Source organism: Calypte anna, chromosome 11, assembly GCF_003957555.1.
Source record: "Calypte anna isolate BGI_N300 chromosome 11, bCalAnn1_v1.p, whole genome shotgun sequence".
In the NCBI taxonomy this organism is placed as follows: Eukaryota; Metazoa; Chordata; class Aves; order Apodiformes; family Trochilidae; genus Calypte; species Calypte anna.
In genome coordinates, this window is record NC_044257.1 from 10,410,012 (window position 1) to 10,432,707 (window position 22,696).

Sequence of the window (22,696 nt, forward strand, 5' to 3'; positions counted from 1 at the left end):
CAGCCTCCCTGCAGAAAGAGTAGGCATCTTGGAACACCATGAGTAATGTAATACTTGGAACAACTCAGTAAGCCTCAGTCTTGGGCTCAGTTTCTATTCAAGCTGTCACAGGTCTAAGATGAAGAAAATCAGTATTTGTAGCTTAGCCTGGCTGTACACCATCAGTGCAGACCATGACTTGCAACATTCTGAGCGGAAGATTTTATTTAAAGGTAATACCAAATGAAAGGGTGCCTAGAACTGTGAACCACCAAGGTGATCAGCCTACACATTTATCTGTTTGACATTTTTGACCATGAAGACAACATAGACTTACTTAGGAACAGACTTTGCTTTAGACTACATTGATCATACTAGTTAAGTGTTCAGTATCTAGATGTTGTAGTACATGAATAATTTATATAAAATGCTGACTTGCTGTTATTGCAATATTTATATCAGTATCAGTTAAATGTACATATCTGTTGAATACCTAAACTTTTGCAAAAGTACTGATCTCTGTGTCAATCATAATGCTCTGTGTCAGTCAGCTAGTTTGGTTTTACTACGTAATAGTCCAGAAATGGCAGCCTTGATTAGCAATACAGTCCATATTAAAAAGAAGTGTCACAGATTCTCTTTAAATTACTTGCCTTGCACTGATATCTTTTGTGAAAGAAACTGCACCTGTAAAAATGTGGATTACAATGCAGTATCAGAGATGTAATTCCATACCAGTTTCTTAGAAGCAACGAACCCATTAGGTGTAGATTAATTTTCAAAAATTAATATCATAAAACCAGGCTGCTCTAAACCTAAACAGTTTTTAAATGTGGAGTCAGAATAATAGTCTTTAAAAAAAACTAAAAATGCCCATGATATCCTGTTGATACCACCCAATCCTTAAAAGAGCAAACAAAGCATGCACTTGAATGTTAAAAAAAAGCAAAGCATTAGTCTTCCAAATTCTTTCTAACATTCAAGTGCTCTGCAGACTTATTTACTAACATACTGCATGGCACTGCTTTGTACATAAAAAGCCTGAGCAGCTCGTTTCTGCAGAATGTTAGCTATATCCACTAAATAATGTTAGGAAAAACATGAAATTCTACTGAATAATTTAATAAAACTCATATCAGGTACCCAATCTTCTGATTCTACTACATACAAGTATAGGAGTCATTAGATTAGATTTATAACAAAATACTGGCAGAAGCAGAAGTAACCCTTAAAACACTTCTACTTCTTTTCACCAAAAGCCACTTTTTCACTACGTTCAGAGCTTGCCAAGATTATCCAACAGAGGGCTCCCAGTAGCTATTAAAAAGCTCAACTGAGAGCCAAATATATGAACTCTAACACATACATACAAACCAGCATACAGTCAATAACCTTTTCTGTATGCACACACACGCACACCTGTGCCCAATATAGCAATTTGTAAAAGCACACAGTAAAACCACTAGCTCAAGCACTAGCTCAAGATTTTTTCCAGAATGCTATTTTTAACTGTGGGAAACGAGAGCATTTTTAAATTGCCTTTACACAAATGAAATTACATTTTCTTATAATTTCTTTGCTACCACTTGAGAAAATACTAGGAAAGGCATGTGGAGCAAAATTTGATGGCTACATGAGTATCAGCCAGTGCAAGGGGCAAGGCAGAGACTGAAGCCTGGGCGCTCGTGCTCACCCATCACTTACTTGCTAAAGCCAATCTACACCTGACAAACTCCCTCTCGTCAAGAGAAAGATGCAACTGGACTATTTCAGCAAGAGGTTATTTCCAATTTGTTCTCTTCACTGAGATGGTTACAAAGTGGGGTTGCAGAACAGAAGTTTTGAAATGCTGAAGTAATCAGTGTACTTGGTTGATTATGATTTTCTGACATTCAGCTGTCTGAGGCTAACAAAACACAAATATATTTATTGTTTTAAGTTTGCCAATGTAGTAGAAAATCTGAGTTTGCAAAGAATCTTAGCATTTGGGGTCTAGGTAGGACTAGGTAGGACAAGTAAGTTGTCTTTAGAAATTGTTAGTACAAGGGCCCTGTAAATAACCTTCACCCTGAGGTCTCCCAGTAATACTACTCCCCTCACCGTTTAAAGGCATTAATTTCAAATACAGAACACCACAATGCATTGTGGTATATATTCTCTCAGTAACATACACTACAGGGTTTTGTTTTAATCAAATGCCACAGCCAATACAGTATCATGTCAGTGTGTCCTGCCTGATCAAAAAACCTAACAGCACTTCTCAAACACAATGTGATCATAAGTCAAAACTATTGTCCTGCAACAAATTAACATGAGTATTTGATGGGTTGAGTACAATATTCCTCATAGATAAAGATAACACATAAACTATTGTTACAGTATTAAAAAGATTATTTGTTTTCCATAATAGCTTTTGAGCATATCTATGGTAATACTCATTTCTTTTTCTCCACAACTTTACATTCAACTATGAAAATACACACCCACATCCCTTTTGCAAGTGCTACAAAAGCCATCTAAAAGGTATCTTCCTCTGAATGTCAGTGAGCAAGATATCCTCTGAAAGTAACTCTACACTTTTCTAAGTGCAGGATTTTTGATCAAGGTCTCAGGAGGTAAATTACAGAACCTAGCATTACACACCACACAATTAGGTTTGTCTTACAATTTACCGAAATGCATTTGGTGCTTTAATTCACCCTGCTCTTACTTCAGTCATACTGCAATGCCCATGGACATGCAATACAAGTAGAGAAAAATTTATTGTATTTACAACTGTATTATGGCAATGCTGGACTCTAAGCTAAACCTTTTTAGAAAATTTTGGCACGATACAGAACTATACGTACTCTGCTGTAACCTGAACTGCACTGAATTTGATCTTCTCACACACTTAAAACTCTTTTTTCAGGCTGGGGTCCCTGGGTGAACAGAAGCATTTGGAACATCTCATGCAATTTGATGCAATTCTTTAAAAGTAGACATTCCTCTCTAAACCCTCCACCACAACATCTGAGCTGAGGTTTGGAAAAAATGCAGATGTCAATCTTTGCAGCTGCCCTTGTAATTAGAATACAGCCACTTCTTAAACTAAATTGTAAGTGTCTTTGGCACAGAAGTGTCTGAAAACAATCTTTTTTCCTTTTCAACTGGAGATGTAGGTATACAGGACCTTTGGAAGAAACTTGACTGGTCTGGCATGCAACATTACATTCTGATTTAAAGATCTGCATTTTCATCATTATGCAGCCATAATTTCACTGATTAAGTCCAAGAGTACATAGAATGCATGTATGAAAACAGCAGTAATGTAACAAAACAAACAAACAAACAAACAAAAAAATCAAACAAACTCTAATCCTTTACTTACCACAAGTCTCCATCTTGAATAGTTCTATCATTTGGGGCTCCAGCATGGCCATAGTGTAAAACAGACGAGTTCTCCCCACTGGCAGAAGAAAATTCAGCACAATCAGTAGAAGGAACACTAATATGCACAACATAAGAAGGAACATTGTGACCCATAACATTGTAAACATCAGTGTATTCATATATTATGCACAAAATTTTGCAGTCTATGAGAAGTGCCATGGGCCCTGCCCTAGTGTAGGCTATAAAAGCACACCTTTCAGCTCACTTAGCAGAAATGGGTCCAGAATGGGCATTTTGCTACCCTGGCTGCAAGATAAGACCTTTCTGCAGAAGAAACTCAGCACAGCTCATATAAATCCTTCCCACATCCATGACAGTGTTAAGGAAGCAATTATGCAAGAGCAATTTTTCAACCTACACCCATTTAGTTCTTTATGGATTTTTTTTAATTACTAAATGACAAGTTTCCCTATGTGAAGTTAAATATTCTGAGGCATGAAAACCAAACCTCCACTGAAGTCACATCTGACATTTTTGAAACACCCCAGGAGTCAGTGAGACTGGAAAATTTCAGCTGTTCAAGTAAACAGTTCCTGTTCACCTCTGGCATGGGCACGTGTGCTCTCTGCTGGAGTGGATACACGGCACACTGCTCGGGGAGCATTCACAGCATACAAAGTCAGCAGCAATCACAGACATGAGAACTGTCACTCTTTCCTTACCTGTTATTAAAAATCATACTGCAAAGATTTTTATTCCTAGAAACCTTTCAGATTCAACTGCTGATTCACAGGAATAAAACACCTCTAGAGAAGGACAGACCCTTGTTTGGTGCTTTTGAAGCTCCACGATCCACTCAGTGACCTATACTTGTCCTTGGCATCCTCTCTTGTCTACTGATATTCCCCCAGGTCTATCACATATCAGTTAAAAGACTGGTGAACATCTCATGCTTTACCTATTTTTCTTTTACTATTCTCCTCAGACAGATGCTGTCTCTCTCTTTTTCTCTTCAGAAAACTAGAAGAATTATAGCACATCCAAAAATACATGTGTTGGGTCAGGGTTACTGAGGCATCTCTCTGATCCCTCCAGCTGACTTGCCAGTCTGTATCTCACCTTTCATCAAAACCATGTGTTATTTTGCTCAAATTTGGTTCTTTCAAGTTTTGACGGTGGAACAGTTCTGTATCTAAGGTGAAAGGAATCTAAGGCAAAAGGAATCTAAGGCTCAATTTCAATAAATCTTTTGTTGTATCTGGAATAAATGTGCCCTCTGACACTCATCTTTTATTAGACTTCTGACACGTTCAATTACAAAACCAGTAAACATGTACTGTAAAAAAGAGATTACCTTCAGGATTCATTAAGAGCTTGTGATCCATTAGATATTTAATAGATCACTGGTTACTCAGATGCAGTAACTCCATCAGCAATGATTATGGAGGATAAAGTAGATGCCACCTGAAGTTTCTGAAGGCTCTCAATTAAAAGGGTGGGATCACATTAATACCTTGAAAGCAGTAGGTTTTTATTGTTAAGAATATTTTAGCATGTAAGGATCATGATGTAGTAAGAATGTTTCAGATGTGAAGGATGTTTCAGAATCATGCAAGGATACAAACTGTATTTCTTAAAATTATATACAGTCCAGAGAGAAAAATCAAAGTTGTTTAATCAAGAGTTTAAAAGCCCCACAGATTCAAGGCTGCAACAAATTTGTTTTGTGATGCTAGTCCAATGGATTAAATAGTTTTATAACTGACTTTTTACTTTCTGGATGCCTGACTTGGGAAGCGACACTGTCGTGCAGGTAACTTAAAATGGCCCCATACAGCTTGTACACAAGATGAAGACAGACATGGAACTTCCTTCCAAGATGTCCTGTTTTCAGGGCACTGGCCCTGAAGTTCTCAAGTATAGGAGTCATTAAATTAGATTTATAACAAAATACTGGCAGAAGCAGAAATAACCCTTAAAACACTTCTACCTGGCCACAGTTCAATTTTTCCTTGCCAGGATACTTTCAAACTTAGTTTGCTCTTTCTGAAAACAGAGATCTATGATAGGGCAATGGACTGCAATTAAAAGAAAAGGATCATCCCCTTTCACATGCAGGTGACAGGAGTAGAGACAATTTCTACCTTTGCCCTGGACCATCAGCCTGGTGGGAGGTAGCAGTGATTGTTTCCTGCCTGAGGAACTATTCTCAGGTGCAGGGCTATGATTTTGGGGAGGGGTAGCTCTTGGAAGTAACTGGAATGACCTTAGTGCTATGCATGACATTGCTTGGGAACCTACATGTTTGGTGCTTAAGGAAAACCACAAAAACTAACTAAAAAACCAAACACCTGGCATGCACCACCCCCTCACACACTCCACAGCAGTTTGTCAGGATTTTAGCTGCAGAAGGTATTTCCAATCTCTTTCTAAAAACAGGGATAAAGCAGGAGAAGCAAATAGCACATGCATACGTTTCTGATCAACTTTAAAAAAAAAAAATCATGAAGCTTAAGGGCACAACTCCATGCTAATGTATTTGCAGATAACTTGTTTACTTATCAGCATTATCAGCATATGCTGGCACCTCCATACCTGGTATGTACCATACCAAGTGTATAAACAAATGATATATTCAAATATGAGCACTGCTCAAATGCTTTCAACCATAGACAATGCAAATACAAAGATGCAGGATTTCTTTTGCACATTTTAATATAAAGGTTTTAGTTTACAAAATATTTCTGTAAGGTTTGGCACCAACTGTTATGGAACATGCATGAAAAATCTGTTTTTCATCACCGTTAGTGAAGAGTTGAGCAGCAGACAATCTTTCTTGGCATTTGAGACTCCTTATCTGTCATGCACATCTTGGCTCTGTGGCGGAAATGGGATCGTACCACGGAGAGCACAGTTGGTGCTGCAGACCAGATATGCACACCATATGCATTTCAGGTTTTAGTCTGTCAGAAGGGATTGGGGTGAGGAGTTCTGCTCACTTGGGACTGTCTCTGGGCAAGCTCCCAGGCTGAACACCCATTAGCAACCAAGGCACAGCAGACCTGCTCCTGAAAGGTCTCCCAGCAGTTTTTCACAAAAGAAGAAATACAGCATGTGCACTTCAGGATTGGTCCCTGGCTCTGAGCAAAGCCCCTCTGTTGGGGATAAGTGGGAGCTCTTGCTTCAGAAATGAACTACTGACCCAAATTAAAGTACTGATGTAGACACCTAAGAGGTTCAATCTTCCTCACAAGAAGTGCCTTTTCCACCATCCTGAGATGAAGGCAGGAAAGGTGCTTTAGGACCAATGCCACAGAAGGTAAATGCTGCAAATAGTCAGGAATCATTCATAGTGATTCAGCTAGACTTTCGAGGTGGCTTCAAAACAGCCACTGGCAAAGCAAATGAGCCTTCCTGTAGAAGCTATTTCTTTCCTCCCCGAGGAGTAACAGTTGAAAGCTCTGGCACTAGAGTGCCAAAGCTGGGATTTAAAATTAAGTGCTGTGGGAGGTGCAGAGCACTGGCAGATGAGCTGCCTTCCTGGAGGTCATCAGCTCTGAAGACCAACACAGACGGGGATACCGATGTCTGCCTTCAGGCAGCCAGCTTGAAAAATTCTACAAGAGATTTATGTGTATCTATTTTTGTTCCTTTAATAATTTGCCTCTAACCAGTGCCAAAGATGTGCTGGTTACAGAAAGAATAGTGTGAAGCAGTGGAAAAGCTGCAAATTAGCACCATTGAGAATGCAAAACTGTAAGAAGAGATTCAGATTACTAGGAAAGGAAAAAAAAGTTTCCAAAAAACCACATTATATCAGAAACAAATTATTAGAAGAAAGAAAAGAGAAAGAGGAGGAATGCCAGCATTATTTTAAGAACAAGTCTAAGTTGAGCATCAAGCATTACAAAAAGTGGAGCTATTAACTCTTCATCAAGAACACCTAAAGAAAAACAACAGCCCATTAACTAAACGAGTAAACTATTTTAATCATGATTTAAATAATCAAATTAATCCAGAAGGAAGCACTAGTAGCCTTTCCTCCACTTTTTGATCTAAGAGATAAAGCCTTAAAAAGTTACATTGAAAAGAAAGAATAAATGATTCAATAAGTATCCTAAAAAAACTTTACTTACGGTGATCCTCAGATAGAGAAGGCATTTTACTGTACTAGGTTATTTTTAATCAATGGTGTCATCTGCTGAGAGCTGTCATCTGCCTAGAGACATCTGACAACAAGATTTGAGCCTAAGTCCAAGATGCTGCAGTACTAGCAGCAGCTGACCATGGCTTCTGTGGTGGTTACAGATATACTGATGCCCCCACCTTCATGCTAACTCCAGATGGAAACTGCCTGGTTACCAGTGGGTGCCATCCATCAGTGGGTCACCAGAGTGCACTGTGGGTATAACTTTACCTTTGTTTTCCCCTTTGTAAAAATGGTTACTCGGTACACTAAGACACTGCAATGAATTATTCATTAGCATCTGAACACTACTCAGAAGTCAACACTTTGTAGATCAGTGCTAAATATATCCAGGTACATTTGTCAAATACTACCATTCCCATTTAATTGCATTTCCATGACATCTGTTTGCGCTTCAAACTCCTGACAAGTTGACAGTGTTTGAAAGCATCACTAACTACAGGACTAACCTCACCATGTGAAGACCCTGTAATACTAATTTATGTCTGTTACTCCTCTCAGCTGACTGGAGAGTGAATATATGCAAATGAATACACATGGCATTCTCAGTCACACTGAATATTCATTTACCACCTACTGTAGATTGCAGCACTGGACAGAGACAGAAACAAATGCATGCACTCAATGTGTGCCAAGTTATTTACCTCTGTACTGAAATATAGTATTGATTACTCTGCATTTCCAGATTAGAGAGCATCTTATATAAAATCTGAGTAACAAACTTGAATTTTATTTAAAAGCGTAATTCTCTTCTACAGAAAACATTATTGGGCCTGTAATCAAAAAAGGAAGGATTCTGTCATAGTACCAAGTGTCAGGAAAACAACAAAATCAGTATGAGTAATATAGATGTAACTATTCAAAAAAATCCTAATTGCAAAAGCTATTTTTAATCACAAATGTAGCTAATTTTACAGTTCATGACATTTTCATGGTAATAAAAATGCCTCTGATTTTTGCAATTATTAAGTGAATTCAACAAATACATCTACTTACATTTTTTATTAGGACCTACCTTAAAAATGCTAATATTATTCATTCTTACTTTATCACTCATATTCAAAATATGGCAATTTAAGGACAAAGGCCTTTGCATTCTACCTCATGTAATTTAAATTTTTTAATAATCAGGTTTCCCTGCACTTTTAATCGCGGTGGAAGAATACTATGCCACCTCCCAACTAAGTCATGATATTGTTAGGACCTTGCCTTTCCAGAGCAATCTTTTCTGTGCATTTAATCCTCCAGTGGTTCAGAGGAAGCTCAAAAGCTGCTCCCATGCCCTACTAAGTCCCACCAGCTTGGTAGAATAGGACACTCAGGAAGCTCCTGTCATCATGTCAAAAATACTCCTGGGGCTTCCCCTCTCCTGGGTTCCCTGAATCCTGTAACATACACCCTGAGATTTTTAGTCCCATGGAGAGATTAGTCTGTCCCAATGAGTCATAAGAACCCACTATACAAGCATTTGGTAGATGTTTCTACAGGTTTAGCAAAACCACTGATGCTCTCTGGTACCCAAAGCAGATCCTACAGCAGTGTCTGATTTACTGTAAGTGAAGGTGAAGTCTGTATGGCTGTGCAAAGCCATACAGAGACAGATGATTGTATCATCACATCTTGTGACAATACCATAGAGATGGAGGCTCATTTCAATAGGATGTAAATTCTCAAATTATAAGATGGTACTTAAACCAGGAAACTTTTCAGACAATTTAAATGCACAATCTGCCACAAAACTGCTTATGCTCCTACTGCAATTTTGCATATAAATTGGAAAATTGCATTTACAAACAAGCAATTGAGTAAACGGCAGAAAGCAGCGAGGATGCTAATTGTCCTTATTACCTCCAAAGCAATATAACATTGTTGTCATTAGCATATACAAATATTTTTATAAGTGTATGTGATTTCAGTGCAGGGCAAAGGTTTGTGAGTAGCAGTAGATCTACAAGTGGAATTTATATACCAACATACATGCCTCATCCAACTGTCATGTCTTTCTGATTAGATTAATTCTACTGACTAAGTAAGATTAATCTCTGCATTGAGCACACAGCTGTGTTTCAACACGTACCTTTTTGTATTCTTTTGAACTTCTGCAAATTAAAAATGTGTATTGCTGCAAATCCAGGGGGAATTTTTAAAATACTTTCCCCAAAACACAGTACCTTCAACACCAGATCTTCAACAAGAAAAAGAGAGAGCAAAATATTTTCAAATTCCAAAAAGTTTAGTTTAATCACATCTTAACCTCTGAGGCAAAGAATTTTGAGAACTATATGAAATACTTAAGATGTATTTCAAAGAGAGTATTTCTGAGCAACAGATAATAGCTCTAAAGCCCTTCTCCATAACACTGCTTAATAAAATAGCCAATTGAAGCACAGATGTGAGAATAAACATGATCTTGGTAGTAGCAGCAGTCATCAGAGAATTCCTTGAGTGCAGCACAATCTATAACTGAGTTATTTCTTTAAGACACAGCACTAGCCACCTTTCTTTGACACTTCCAAAGGAAACAGTTCAAATCTTACTCTGGTGGCACTTGTAAATACATCATGTTCCTAAAAGGAACAATTTCACAAACATCCAATGGGATAATGGCCATAAAGTCTGCAACAGTTCAGTATAAGCCACTGCCTTACCTGCCACAGATGCAAGTGTATGAAGTGTGGCGCATACCACCTCGAGCATAGCAGTAGTGCTGGAACAGGCTGCAAAGAAAAAAAAGAGGCAGTTAATAATATATCCAAACCACCACAAGACAGGGAGAAAAGCAAGTCTTGCTTGAGTACAGCTCTGTTGGTGCAAATCTCCAGCTCCCTGAAGAGGCTCTCTGCCCATTTCTGCTCAGCTGAACTCTGGAGTTCAGCCACCCCCATGGCTCAGCAGTCCTGCAGAGCATCACACTATTTCCACACAGCCCATTTAGCAGCTATGCAGCAGAGAAGACAGGCTTGAGTGCAGCTCAGCAACTTCAAATGGCAAATTGCTCTCCTTAACAACTCAACATCAAAAGCCAAATTAGTGTTCACAAAAGGTAGTTCATCTGATGATAGAGCGAATGGGATGGTAACAGTCAAATGCTGAAGCTGGCTAAACTGTCTGAAGTGGAGTTGAGAAAGGCACTTCTTGCTGCATTTCAGGTACACAATAAAATCTATGATCCTTATTTCCAACCTTGCTGTCTCTAGTCTACAGTGAAGTAGAGCAGTAGAAGCTCATCACAAAGCTGCTTCAAAATAATTGCAGCACAAGCTCTCTCATTTTTACCACCCTTCAGATAACCTGTGCTGAAAACTGCACTGAATTTCCCTACATGTATGTGAAGCCTGAATCATATCTGACCATGCTGCACACTGATCTCTAGACAAGCCAGCGAAGCTCTGTGTCACAGTGCATGCTGGAGTGGATGGTCTCAGGTTTGCTCATCTGAAGCACAACAGACATGGAGAAAACATAAGACTATTCTATTTCACACTGCAGTACCTAAGTACCTCAACAATCTTCCCCTGACCAAACCTGGAAAAAAAATTAACACAAACTCCAACAGCAAGATAACATTAGGCTGAGCCTTCCACAATTTGTGAAGAACACAGTAGTTTAGAACATAATAACACAGCGTAGTTTACTTCTGTGTGTGAGAGGGAGAAGGAAAGGAAGGGCTCTGTACTCTCTTCTTGCACTGCTGTTCTGCTGGAGGAGCTGTTTGGCCTTAAGATCATTAAAACATTTTCATTTTCACTGTCAAAGTCCCCTCATATAAGGGCAGATATGCCCAAAGTACAATGAATAGAGGATTAGGTCCTTTAAGAGCCAAGTACACATTATGGGTCCCTTTATTCTTTTTGAAATATTTTCTAATTACAATCCAATTCCCTTTAATACTGAATTTATTTCAAAAACTCATTTCTTGTACTACTGAAGTAATTTCATTAACACATAATGATAATGGTGCTGTTCAAAGAATAGAGATGTGACTTTGTCCTTCTGTAGCAGCAACAAACAGAACACAATTCAAACTCTTTGAAGGATACTAAAGACCTTACATGCTTATGAATATAAACCAGATTTTAAAATTATACAAAATTACAGTATTTAAAGAGAAACAATACAAAATATAAAGATTAATCACATAAAGAAAAACCTATATTTAACAACTCAGTAAGGAGATCCAACTTACATGATCTTTCTGCTCGAAATGCTGTGGTTTTATAAGGTAGAAATATTAATTTTCTACCAGAAACCAGTAGCAGCAAATATGAGAAGGTAAGGAGCAGCTCTGACATGGTGAGACCCCAGCACAGGTACCACTAAACTGAGCTCATGAAATTTATCACCTGAACTGTGATTTCCTCTGATACAGAATTTTTTTCACCAAATGAACATTTCATATGGAAATAAAGTAACAGACCTGCTCTTCCCTAGCATGCTTGCAGGCAAGGTTACTCTGACAAAACTATGCACAAACATTTTGCACAATAACATATACTGCTGTATATGTATATTTTAGGAAGCAACTTTCAGCGTATTTTATAGACTCCTCACCTTTAAATGATGAAATAAACTATCTGCTCCAGACAGCAACTTTCAGTAACCTTCTAAAGAGCTTTAAAAATGAAATAATGAAGGCTGTAAACATCTTCCCATCATCAGTGATACAGGGATAGCAGGGCTTATTTTTCAGTATCACATATTCATGGTTGTAATTTATACAAAACTGTGCAGCCAAGTAATAGTATTCACCTTTCGCAGTACTCCCTGATTAGCAGTAAAAAGCAGTAAATAAATTAAGACATGCTTTGTGTAATCCATATGTTGCCTGAACTTCATTTCTGTTTTCTAAAAAACAACCTGATTGTTCCATCAAATATTATGGACTTTCTGCCAAGAGTAAGAAGTGGTTACTTATGTGACTGAGCTGAAGATAGTACAACTCTTCTAGGTAATGAGTTTTCCACTAGTAAAACTACTCACATGATTTTTCTGAATTTACTTTTCCGGGCTATCGCTCATTACAAAAATGTTCATGGAGTTGGAAAAAAAAATCCTACATTTCTATCGCAGACAGACAAAATCCCTGTAAAACATGACACAGATAAGTGAAGGATTGCATATCGTTTTAACAGCAAATGCTGGCTTTTCACACCTGAAAATTGTATGTATGGAATTAGAGAAGCTGCCAGTACTTTGCAGTTAAAATCCTGGTTCCGCTGAAGTTAATCCAGAATCTGCCACCAGACATCTTCACACCAGGATCTGTCTACACACTGCGAAAGAATCTCTATCCAAAAGTCTGATACAAAAGTATAAAGCCTGAAGCAGCAGGATGGAATATCATTTACTCTGGCAATCCACATACATTGCAAGCATCATGTCTTGAACTTTTCCTGGTCTTTTTGATTGGAGGATATGTATGTTCAGGCAGTTTTATGTTGGTGTTGCATGCTCTGCTGTGAACTTTTAATACAACCAACACAGATACAGAAGTCAAGTGCCTCTTTCTGTTCTTCTTTCATGGGTTTCAAAGCCTTCTGTGATGTTTTCTGTAGTATTTTCCTGGAGGGTGTGTGTATTACTCATTTGTATCATGCACATACTACCTTGGTTGTGTATACAGATCAGCCATTGGTGTATTTCCATGTCAGATGCTACCTTTAAAAATGCATACAACTTCGGGCTGGCATGGCCTTTGTGCTGCACTTGAAACAATTTATTTTTTTTTCTTAATGTTGAGGTACATTCTAGCATGGGTGTACTTGATCCCACACTTGCAAAGTTTTTGAGGCACAAGAGAGTGTTATCCCCACTGCTCTGCTAAGACTTGACTACCTTTGTGACTATCCTGATGAGACAGAAGAAAGCTCTGCTTTCAGAAATAATGGGTTCTTCACCTTTAGAAGTAACAGGAAAAGTACATACTTGCTAATTTTGAGATCTTACGGAATACTGCATATATCCAAGCAGAATTCCAGAATGCTTAAAAAGCCTCAAATTCAAAACAGCCTTAAAAGCCATTAAAGTAAAACGTGCTATGGATAATGCTTCTGACACATTGTAAGAACCACTCTGACAATGATGCCTGTGCACTTGGTCCAGTTTCTACTGTTATTTAATGCTCAATGACAACTACAATAGATCTGTGCTATGAATGTGAATTGAATCAAATAAATGTCAACAGTTTTCCTGTTGGAAAATCTAAGTGGATTTACAGAATAAAGGCATCTAAATGAGGAATAGAAACTATCTGTAATTACTTTCCTTACACTTTTTGCTTATTTTCAGGCCTTCTTCATCACTAGAATACAACATATCCAAACACACTCAGCAAAGTGCGATTTTTATTTTCCAAAAAGGGTAAACAACTCTAATTTGAGCTCTTCTAATCAGCTCTTCTTGAGTTGTAACAAACCTTTATAAGAAAAAAATAATGTTGTATTACTCAGCTATTCACTCCTGAAAACAAGACACTTCTAAATCAAAAAGATTCAATCTCTAAATAAAAATGTATTTTTGACTCTTACAGAAGAAGTAAAAACTAATTACAGAAAATGCAGTAAGTATGGAAAAAATATAGTGGCAGAACAAAATGTGGCAAGAAACTTCAGCCAAGTTTCTATAACACTGCTCAATACACTATTCAGTGGCATCTTCTGATGTTTCCTCTGCCCCAGCCCCGTATCACTCATAACTGCAGTGATGCAGAATGAGACATACAAATCACTTTGGGATGGAGGAACAATTACTCGTTCCAAGGTTTCGATGAAGGACAACCAAACCACTGAATAACTCTAATTCTAACACTGAAATAACTTCATTTTTCCCAGATACTGCAGCCATGTCAACAACACCTGCTGGATATTGGTAGTTCAGGAATCCTATTCCTAAACTGTGTAAACGAGAGATCTGGTGCTGTCAGAAATGCAACTTGTCTTGTGAAGCATACAATGTATGGAAGAGTCAAGGACACACATATGTTAACATCTCATTAAGGTGTTTCTGCTGAAAATATCTTTATAGAATTTTTTTTTCACATTTGATCACTCACTGGTTTGAAGATGTTTCAGATCCACAATAATGTACTCAGCACAGTTTTGAGAAAGTTGCCTCCTAATAAAAAGAAACCTCTGCACACTTCAAAAATAATATTCTTTGAATACAGCCTTTGAGACTTGCCTTGAAATGCAAGCATGTGGTTTTGAACTATAAATTGGAAACCACAGTGGCTTAAGGGAGATCTATAGAGAACTTGGAGGATATTCTGTAGGGCTTTTTTTTTTTTTTTTTTTTTTTTTGAGTACATTCAGAAGACATAGGTGAATATCTATTAGTTATCTATGCACTGAATTACTTTTGAAGTGCAACTAGAATGTGCCCTTGTGGTTTTGTATGATGTAAATATCAAGCATAGCCACACGAGAGGCTAAAATCCAAAGCTTTTTTTAAAGAATTCACAAAAGGCCAAATTTTCCAAAGTTGATCTATTTACACCATGACTGAAAGACACTGTTTTGATCATTTAGTCACATGAATATCTTCACATGAGAATGTTATAAAGCTCAAATAATACCAAATTATTAAGAAACTTTAGATATAATCTGTCCGTGATATCTGAAATATTTATGCTTAGAATCAAACTGGGCTGGCAGAACCACACAGCCAGGGAAGAAAAAGAGGCATCAGTAACAACTCCTCAGTGCCCATCTGAGCAGGGTGAGCAGAGCTTCCTTTAAGCCCACACTAGACACTGAGGTTCTTAAACACAGAGCATTTTCCTTTGTTAACCGATTTCCTTTGGTGATGCCATTAACTCCTGTGGGCAACTAGATGCTTTAAGGCTTAGTTTATCTAATCGTATTTTCATTTAGTTCACAACACTGCAGTATTGCAAAACAATCTGAGGTTGGTTTAATAATAAATAAAAAAAGACAGAGAGTGGAGAGGAGCAGACGAAATGATCCAGTTTACTAATACTGAACAAACAGTGTATTACAAATTTCATAGAATGCCTTAGGTTGGAAGGGAGCTTAGAGATCATCTGCTCCAACCTCCCTGCCATAGGAGGCAGGGATGCTTTTCATCTAGATCAGGTTGCTCAAACCCTCATCCAAGCTGGCCTTGAACACCTCCAGGGAAGGGCAAACACAACTTCTCTGGGCAATGTGTCCCAGAGTCTCACCAAAACAAGAAATTTACCACTATAAGCAGATAAACAAAGGTTTCTTCTAGACCTTGGAGACAATATCATTAAAGATTTGCAAAACCGGTGTTATTAATTAAGAGGTATGCCTGATGGAAGTTGTTTAGAACAGAAATTACTGCTCTATGAACAACAGGAAACAAAACCACTTCCAGGCATTGAATTCTTAAAGCTAACTGTTCACACTACTGCTAATGAAGATTTTAAAGATTCAAAGTATTGGCAGCATTATTTTGCAAGCTCACAGAGTAGAGATGCCAAAGCATATTATCAACAAGAAATACTGAAAGTTGCTATACCTCGAAGCATCTCTATTTAAAATTATCCTAATTTGTATCATGCACAAGCAAAAATAATATTTATTAAAGTGTTGCTCCTTCTGAATTCCAAAATCTAGATTGACTTCTCATTTTGTTTTCTTTAACTAAGTTACTTTTATTTATATGCAGCAAACTCTAGATGACAATATTTCATTTGAAGAGGAATTTGGATTTGAATTTGGCAGGGATAGAACTGTAACTTCAGCAAGCAGGTATGGCACATGGAACTGTCAGCATGTTAATGGAGCTACAGTGCAGAACATCTATTATCAAATAAGGAAAGGCTGTGTAGAAGTAGCTTAGAAGTGAGTGGTAATGAAAAATTCACATAGGTATTTCTAAATGTGCTACTTCTCTGTACTAGAGTGGGTGAGAAGCCAGAGCTTGGGGCAGGAAGAGGCAGCAAGATTACCCCAATATAAACATATTTTAAGAATACAAAACACCACAGATCAGAAGGAGTACCACTCCTTCATGAAACAAAGTCCACCAAGGCAAAGCCATTTCACCAGCCATTAATGCTACCTGGAAGCCAGAGACAATTTAAACAAAGTCCATAAATAATACAAAACTTTGCACTATCACACGTCATAGAAGATTTGCAATGACTGAAAGTAATTGATAATCTCAGTTCAAGAACAGAGACTTTAGCTGAGGGGTAATTAGCATTTTGATTGTATAATTGGGGATTATAAATTACCTGTCTCATGTAAAGAATAACTAAAGAGGTTATTCAACTTTAGCTGATATTTCATCTTTTTGCCTAAACTGCAAACTAAACTGCCTGAACAGTGAATTTAGAGAATTTGAAATTGCATTTTCCTCACACACATGCACACACATTTTTTTCTTGTTTTTTAACTTCATGGCTGTCATTTTATTACTACAGTTAACTACAGCAAATCCAGTTTTGCCTCATCTTTTTGCGAACATAAAAGTTTTTGAATATTTTTTGAATAATTTTTAGCACAGAGAACAAAGAAACAACAATGCTGATACTCCAGCAGTCGAAGAATGCCCATGGAATCTTCCACCCAAACAGACTAATAAAAAAATTTTTCCAACAGCTCTGCTTGAGTTTCAATTTGTATTTCTTTTTCCAAAATGAGAAAAGGGCAAGAGTTTTAACAGATGCAGTTTTAAAGAAGTGCATATACACACTCCCACTGGATTTATTTTTCATCTAATTCTACACTGGCGTGACAGTGCTCCACCTCAGTGTGAAAATTCATGAAACTATGCATTTTCACAGAAGTTCAGCCAGCCCATCTTATTTCCAATGTTGAAATGCAAAAATTGACTATGGAAGTCTGTGAACTTACACTCAGATGCTGCTTTTCCTGAAGCTTGGCAAGACAACTGAACAGGCACCCTAGAAACAGGACAGCTGTAGAGTGCTCTGTAAATACATCTTTTTAATAAGTTAAATTTAATACTTAAGAAGCCTTTTTAAGATTTACTGTTTTCCTGAAACTCCTTAAACTCTACTTAGAAATTCCGTGTACCATTTTTCAGAATTGTTTGATTCATCTGCATAAAAAGTAGACTTATGTATTCAAATATTGTGACTACTTATCTATTGAAATCATGACAGTTCCTGCTTCATAGAAGCTAAGATGTTTAAGATACTCAGAGCACAAACCCACAAAGATTTTAATGTTAATTCTGCCCAGCTTTAAAGTTCTACCTCTTCTGTTCCTTTTTTTGTTGTTGTTTTACATGCAGAAGCTCAGCAGCAGTAAGTGTATGCTTTGCCAGTAGAGGAACATGCCTCTTCCAAAGCTGGTCAGTTTGCTTGAGGGGCTGTTACAGAGAATACAAATAAGGTTTACCCAAACAAACAAATCAGAGCTCCAGTGAGTCAAAGAACCACCATTAAGTAACTGACAGAAAAAGCATAAATATTACAAGCAATTGTCATAGGCTGAAGCTCCAGCTATGACTGGACCATTTCACGTAACAAAAATGAATATATTTGAATAACCAAACCTGCAGCTGGCAGAGGTAACAGACCCTGGGTGCAATTCTGGAGTCTTCTGCAAGAGCAAGGAAACAGCATCAGGGAGAACACAGCGTGGAGCATGAATTTCAAGGTGGGAACTCATCCTCCTGTCATGCCCCTGCCTGCCTGCTGCCTGGAACTCCCCATCGGCTGCACCTGGGTAGTCAACACAGCATCGTATCTGCTCCTGCACTGCTCCTGTGCAGCAATGGAGAAGCTGTAAACCCCTGAATCAAGGATTCATTTTCATAAATTTTCAGTTCCACAGCAGAAGGATTTTTAAATTTTTTCAATCTTCACTAAATGCATAAATGGAAAACAGATCCCACTGATGCCCCAGAAAGCAGCACTCATTACAAAGGGGCTCCCGTTTTATTTCTTCACCAATTCCGGAGTCCACTTGGAGTCAAGTTCATTAGTAGTAACAAGGCAGAACTAAGTTCTGCACTGGTCTGAATTTAATACTTAATCTGACATAACAGAAAGAGATGGCACAAATTTTTCTTAGATTCATTGCTCAATTTCCAGCTACAATAACTCTAGATCTCAAATGGCATATTTTAAATTAAATTTTTTGTAGTTTAAACCTATTTATCAACAGCTAATTAATGAGGTCTAAATCCTTTGATGACAGAATGATTAAACTACGTTTTAACTAATCCATCTTTAATTAAAATGCTGCCAGCAAACCATTTCTGGATGTGTAAAAAGGACACATTTATAGATGCTCACTCTTTAACTATGCATTATGTAAAGCCAATAATTAGAAGAACTCATGATTTCAATTATATTTTAATTACTGTTACACATAAAACATGCTCTAATAGATGTAATGCAATACATTTTCTTTCTTTACAACCCACTAATCATTTCTATTGGGGTGACAACCAAATAAAAGGAAGTTTAATATATGAGCTAGTACAGAAATCTTGTTTTAGCTTTGAGCCAATTCTCTCTCCATTTCTTCTTTTCAGTAGAAAGGTACTTAATTATCTCCAAACCTAAACCACAAATGAATCCCTATAAATCCCTGCTAAAACTCCAAAAGAAGATTAGCAGTAACTGACCATAATAAAGATAAATGCTTTATCCTTATTATTACACTTGCATGTCTTTGAGTTTCTTCAACTCAAAACACAAAGCTAGTTAAGGAAAAAATATAAGGTGACACCTGTTCCAATTTCCCTGCTTCTTTCCTTTTCTATTTTAAGAAGCAACATGAGCCAAGAGAAGCTTTAGCTACTGCAGAAGCCATTAATTTTCATGTATTTAGGGTATCTCTTTGCCTCTGTCTGGGAGGGTGGTAGATGAATATTATGAGATGACTGCAGCCAACTTCCCACTGTCTGCATTAATGGGAGGCTGAGAGGTATAAATACCAAAGCCATGGACTTAACTGTTCCTTACTATGGCTAAGTAAGTAATTTTTCAATGCAAATACAGAGTAATTTTTTTCTTTCTGAATCACAGAGTGTACAGATAGCTGGTCATGAATAGTTAATATCCTTTAGCAATCTAACCTTTAAAATGGCATGTTATTACAATAGGTATTTTTTTACTGAGAGAGCCTAAAATTCAATAAATTACAGTTATTAAACATGTTTTTCAACTCTGCATGTGCCAAGCAGTTGTGTAACACAGAAAATTCAGTCTTAGGGTTTTGCTGCTTTCAGTGCTCTGAATCTGGCATTAGGGAACTAATAAGCTTAAGGAAGAAGCTGCCTTGATTTACCCATCAAATCATACTTTATAAATGTTCAAAAAGGTGTATTATGTTACTTCTACTGACTCAGATACATTATATTTCATTTTCATAACCTGACTCTATTGTTTGAATAGATTCATGAAATTGCTGATATTTTGGTTTATTTCAAGTTTCCTCTAAAAAATATTTAGCACTTAACACACTGTGATAGTAAAATGCTTTCACATCACAGGAGCCTATGATGAGGTCACTGAACATATCTGCAAAAGAAGACTTAAGCTGCCACATAGTTTGATTTCTATTAATCCTCTCCTGTTATTTCCCTTTTTGTCTATTTCTGCTTGCAGGACAAACTCTTGGAGGCAAAGAATATATTTTACTATCTTATGAAGTGCATTGCCCATTTATATTCTGATAAAATAACAAGAACAACAGCTTATTATGAAGAGTATATGAACTATATGTCCTTGAGAGAGACAGCATATCTGAAAAGGTCAATTTGAATATTTAAGTATTCATACTTAACAGATGTCAAGAATAAATGCTGATGTGGCAACACACTTCATCAAGGATTATGAAGAACACTTCTTACTTTTTGGAAGATTACAGTAGATCTACCTTGAAAAAAACCCAATCTCTAAAATTTATTATGTACAGCATCCAGTTGCCGTTCCACCATGCCAGGAATCTTTTAGAGCCAAAACAAGGGAAAAGCAGACAAATGAGACTGTACTTGTTTACATCACCTGTCCTCCCAACCAAGTTACTGCTTTTACTGTCTCTTAGGGTACCTCCTAGTACAAGGCCAAGGACAAATATGTTAAAGTACTGCATAATATTAGTAATATTAGAGTAAAATTAGAGTAATCTTAGATAAGAAATATTCAAGAAGAAATATTTTAGTGCTGGGAAAGAACAGTAATAAAGCCAATACCAGAAATAACATTACAATAGAAGGTAAATATATATGGATCAAAGAAACAGCTTGCCTTACTTTTGATTTAATTTCCTGATGTATTTAACTTTTAACAATAGTAACTGCTTTTGTTTTAGGAAGGCACATCAGGCAGTAAATGCTATGATTTCCTTCTCTGTCTCCAAAGACTTTCTAGAGAAGCAAGGACACAGCACACAAATGCCAGCTGCCCACTTGCTTTCATGCACCAGAGTAATGCAGGAAGGGAGGGGTGACTGACATTTTCTTGAGGACAGAGTTTTTTGGAAGAAAGTCACGCCACACAATTTTATCTACAAAAGGCAGAACTCTGCAACGCCACCTGGATCTGCACACACACTTTCTGGAGGAACACAGTGCATTGCTGCTTCCCCAGCAAAGAACATGCAACTGAATATCTCAAAAAGCTGGTTAGGTATTTCAGAATCACCTAGCTAGCTCCAGAACACTATCCAAACTTCTCTTAGAACTGTACTTTTTTTCACCCCTGGAAGCCTAGTGTAAGATGGTGTGTGTAGGGTCTGCCCCCAGATATTTTATCACCAAAAGAAAAGTTTTCCTGGCTTCTACAAATAAATGACAGATCAGAGATGTCCTTCTCTAATCTTCCTGACCATGTTTCAAGGGTCCTGGTCATATAAGATGAGTGAATAGCTGCCCAGAGGACTACACCATTTACCACAAATTACTTCTTTATGGAAGAATCAATTTTATAGTCTCCTGAATTTCAAACACTTGCCTCGTCAATTCAGTGGAATTGCTCTTTTGAGAGCCAAGCCTGAGACAGATGACTCCAAGGATCTACTCTTGGGGCTATGAACTATCTGTTATAAAAAACCTAGAGAGGACTTATAAGTCTTTGAAAAAGACTCCAAGTAAAGAAAACATGTATCAACATTTTAACATTATATGGCTAAAACTGTCAAGATTAATCTATTGAGCTTCCAACAATCTTCTGTGCCAACAGACCAGAAAGCTAAATTCAAGTCAATCTAATACAACAGAACCAGGAAGAGGTTTGCAAGAGACAAAAGAGGCCAAGTTCCACTACATGCTGTCCTGGAAGCTCAAATGTGTATCTTTCTGCAAAGCTGAATTCATAATAAAGCTTTAAAAATATATTAATTAATTGTAGCTCTTATTTTGAAGGAAATATCATTGCCAGACACATGTTCAGCAGAGATGATTCCAACAGCTCTCAAGTTTTTGCTGTCTCAAGAATGAGAGATCCATAACACTGATCGTGTTCCCTTAGTCCATGCTGCAGAGCACATATCATCAGTCAGGTGAAAGGGAAGGCAAAGTACATCCCTCAAAAGAACATTCAACAATTCAAGCTGTCACGCAAGGCTCAACAAATCCACTTGCCTGCTCTTAAGTGACACACAGAAAATTGCCCAGCTCAGTGCTCATCACTTTCTGCAGATCTACTGCTTTTATTAGAAAGTATCAAAACCATAAGGATTAGAAAGATGACATCAACCAACTACAAATGAGCCTAACATTTCACTAAATGCCTCAAATTCTGAGGATGTTTCTGTTACTCCACTCCTGGAATTACAGAGCTTTCACTAGCAGAAAATAAACCAAGAATTCAAGTAGCTGGCTAACAGCAGAATTTCTGGATCTGTGAAAAAAATGAAAGAAAAAGTTTTGTCCTGATACTGCATTTACACTTAGGGCTTGAAACTGCTTATGTCAAGATGTGAAACTGCACAGCAAAGCCACATCTATCTGCTGGAAGGCACAGTCTTGCTCTTGCACCAAAACGGTATCATCTGTTCTCTCTGTGTAGGAGATTTCTTATGCTCCTTCTCCCTAAAGGCAGGTGAAGGCACAGAGGAAAACAGAGCAGTGTTTGCAGGACAACAGATCCCAGACTAACCCCATAAGGTCTGTGGAGCTTCCTGCTGATGTAGATAAACAAGTAATCACATACCCAAAGACAGGGGA

General features: G+C 37.5%; 1 protein-coding gene across 2 annotated transcripts in view; it reads right to left on the reverse strand.

Moving 5' to 3' along the window:
* Nucleotides 1–22,696, reverse strand: part of PEPD (peptidase D) — a 130,329-nt gene that overhangs the window by 47,957 nt on the left and 59,676 nt on the right. For both annotated transcript variants that reach the window (XM_030457527.1, XM_030457528.1), the window contains 2 exons: nucleotides 10,207–10,275; nucleotides 3,350–3,427 (listed from right to left, as the gene is read on the reverse strand). In XM_030457527.1, coding sequence (XP_030313387.1) covers nucleotides 3,350–3,427; nucleotides 10,207–10,275 — 147 coding nt within the window. The remainder of the gene's footprint in view (nucleotides 1–3,349; nucleotides 3,428–10,206; nucleotides 10,276–22,696) is intronic.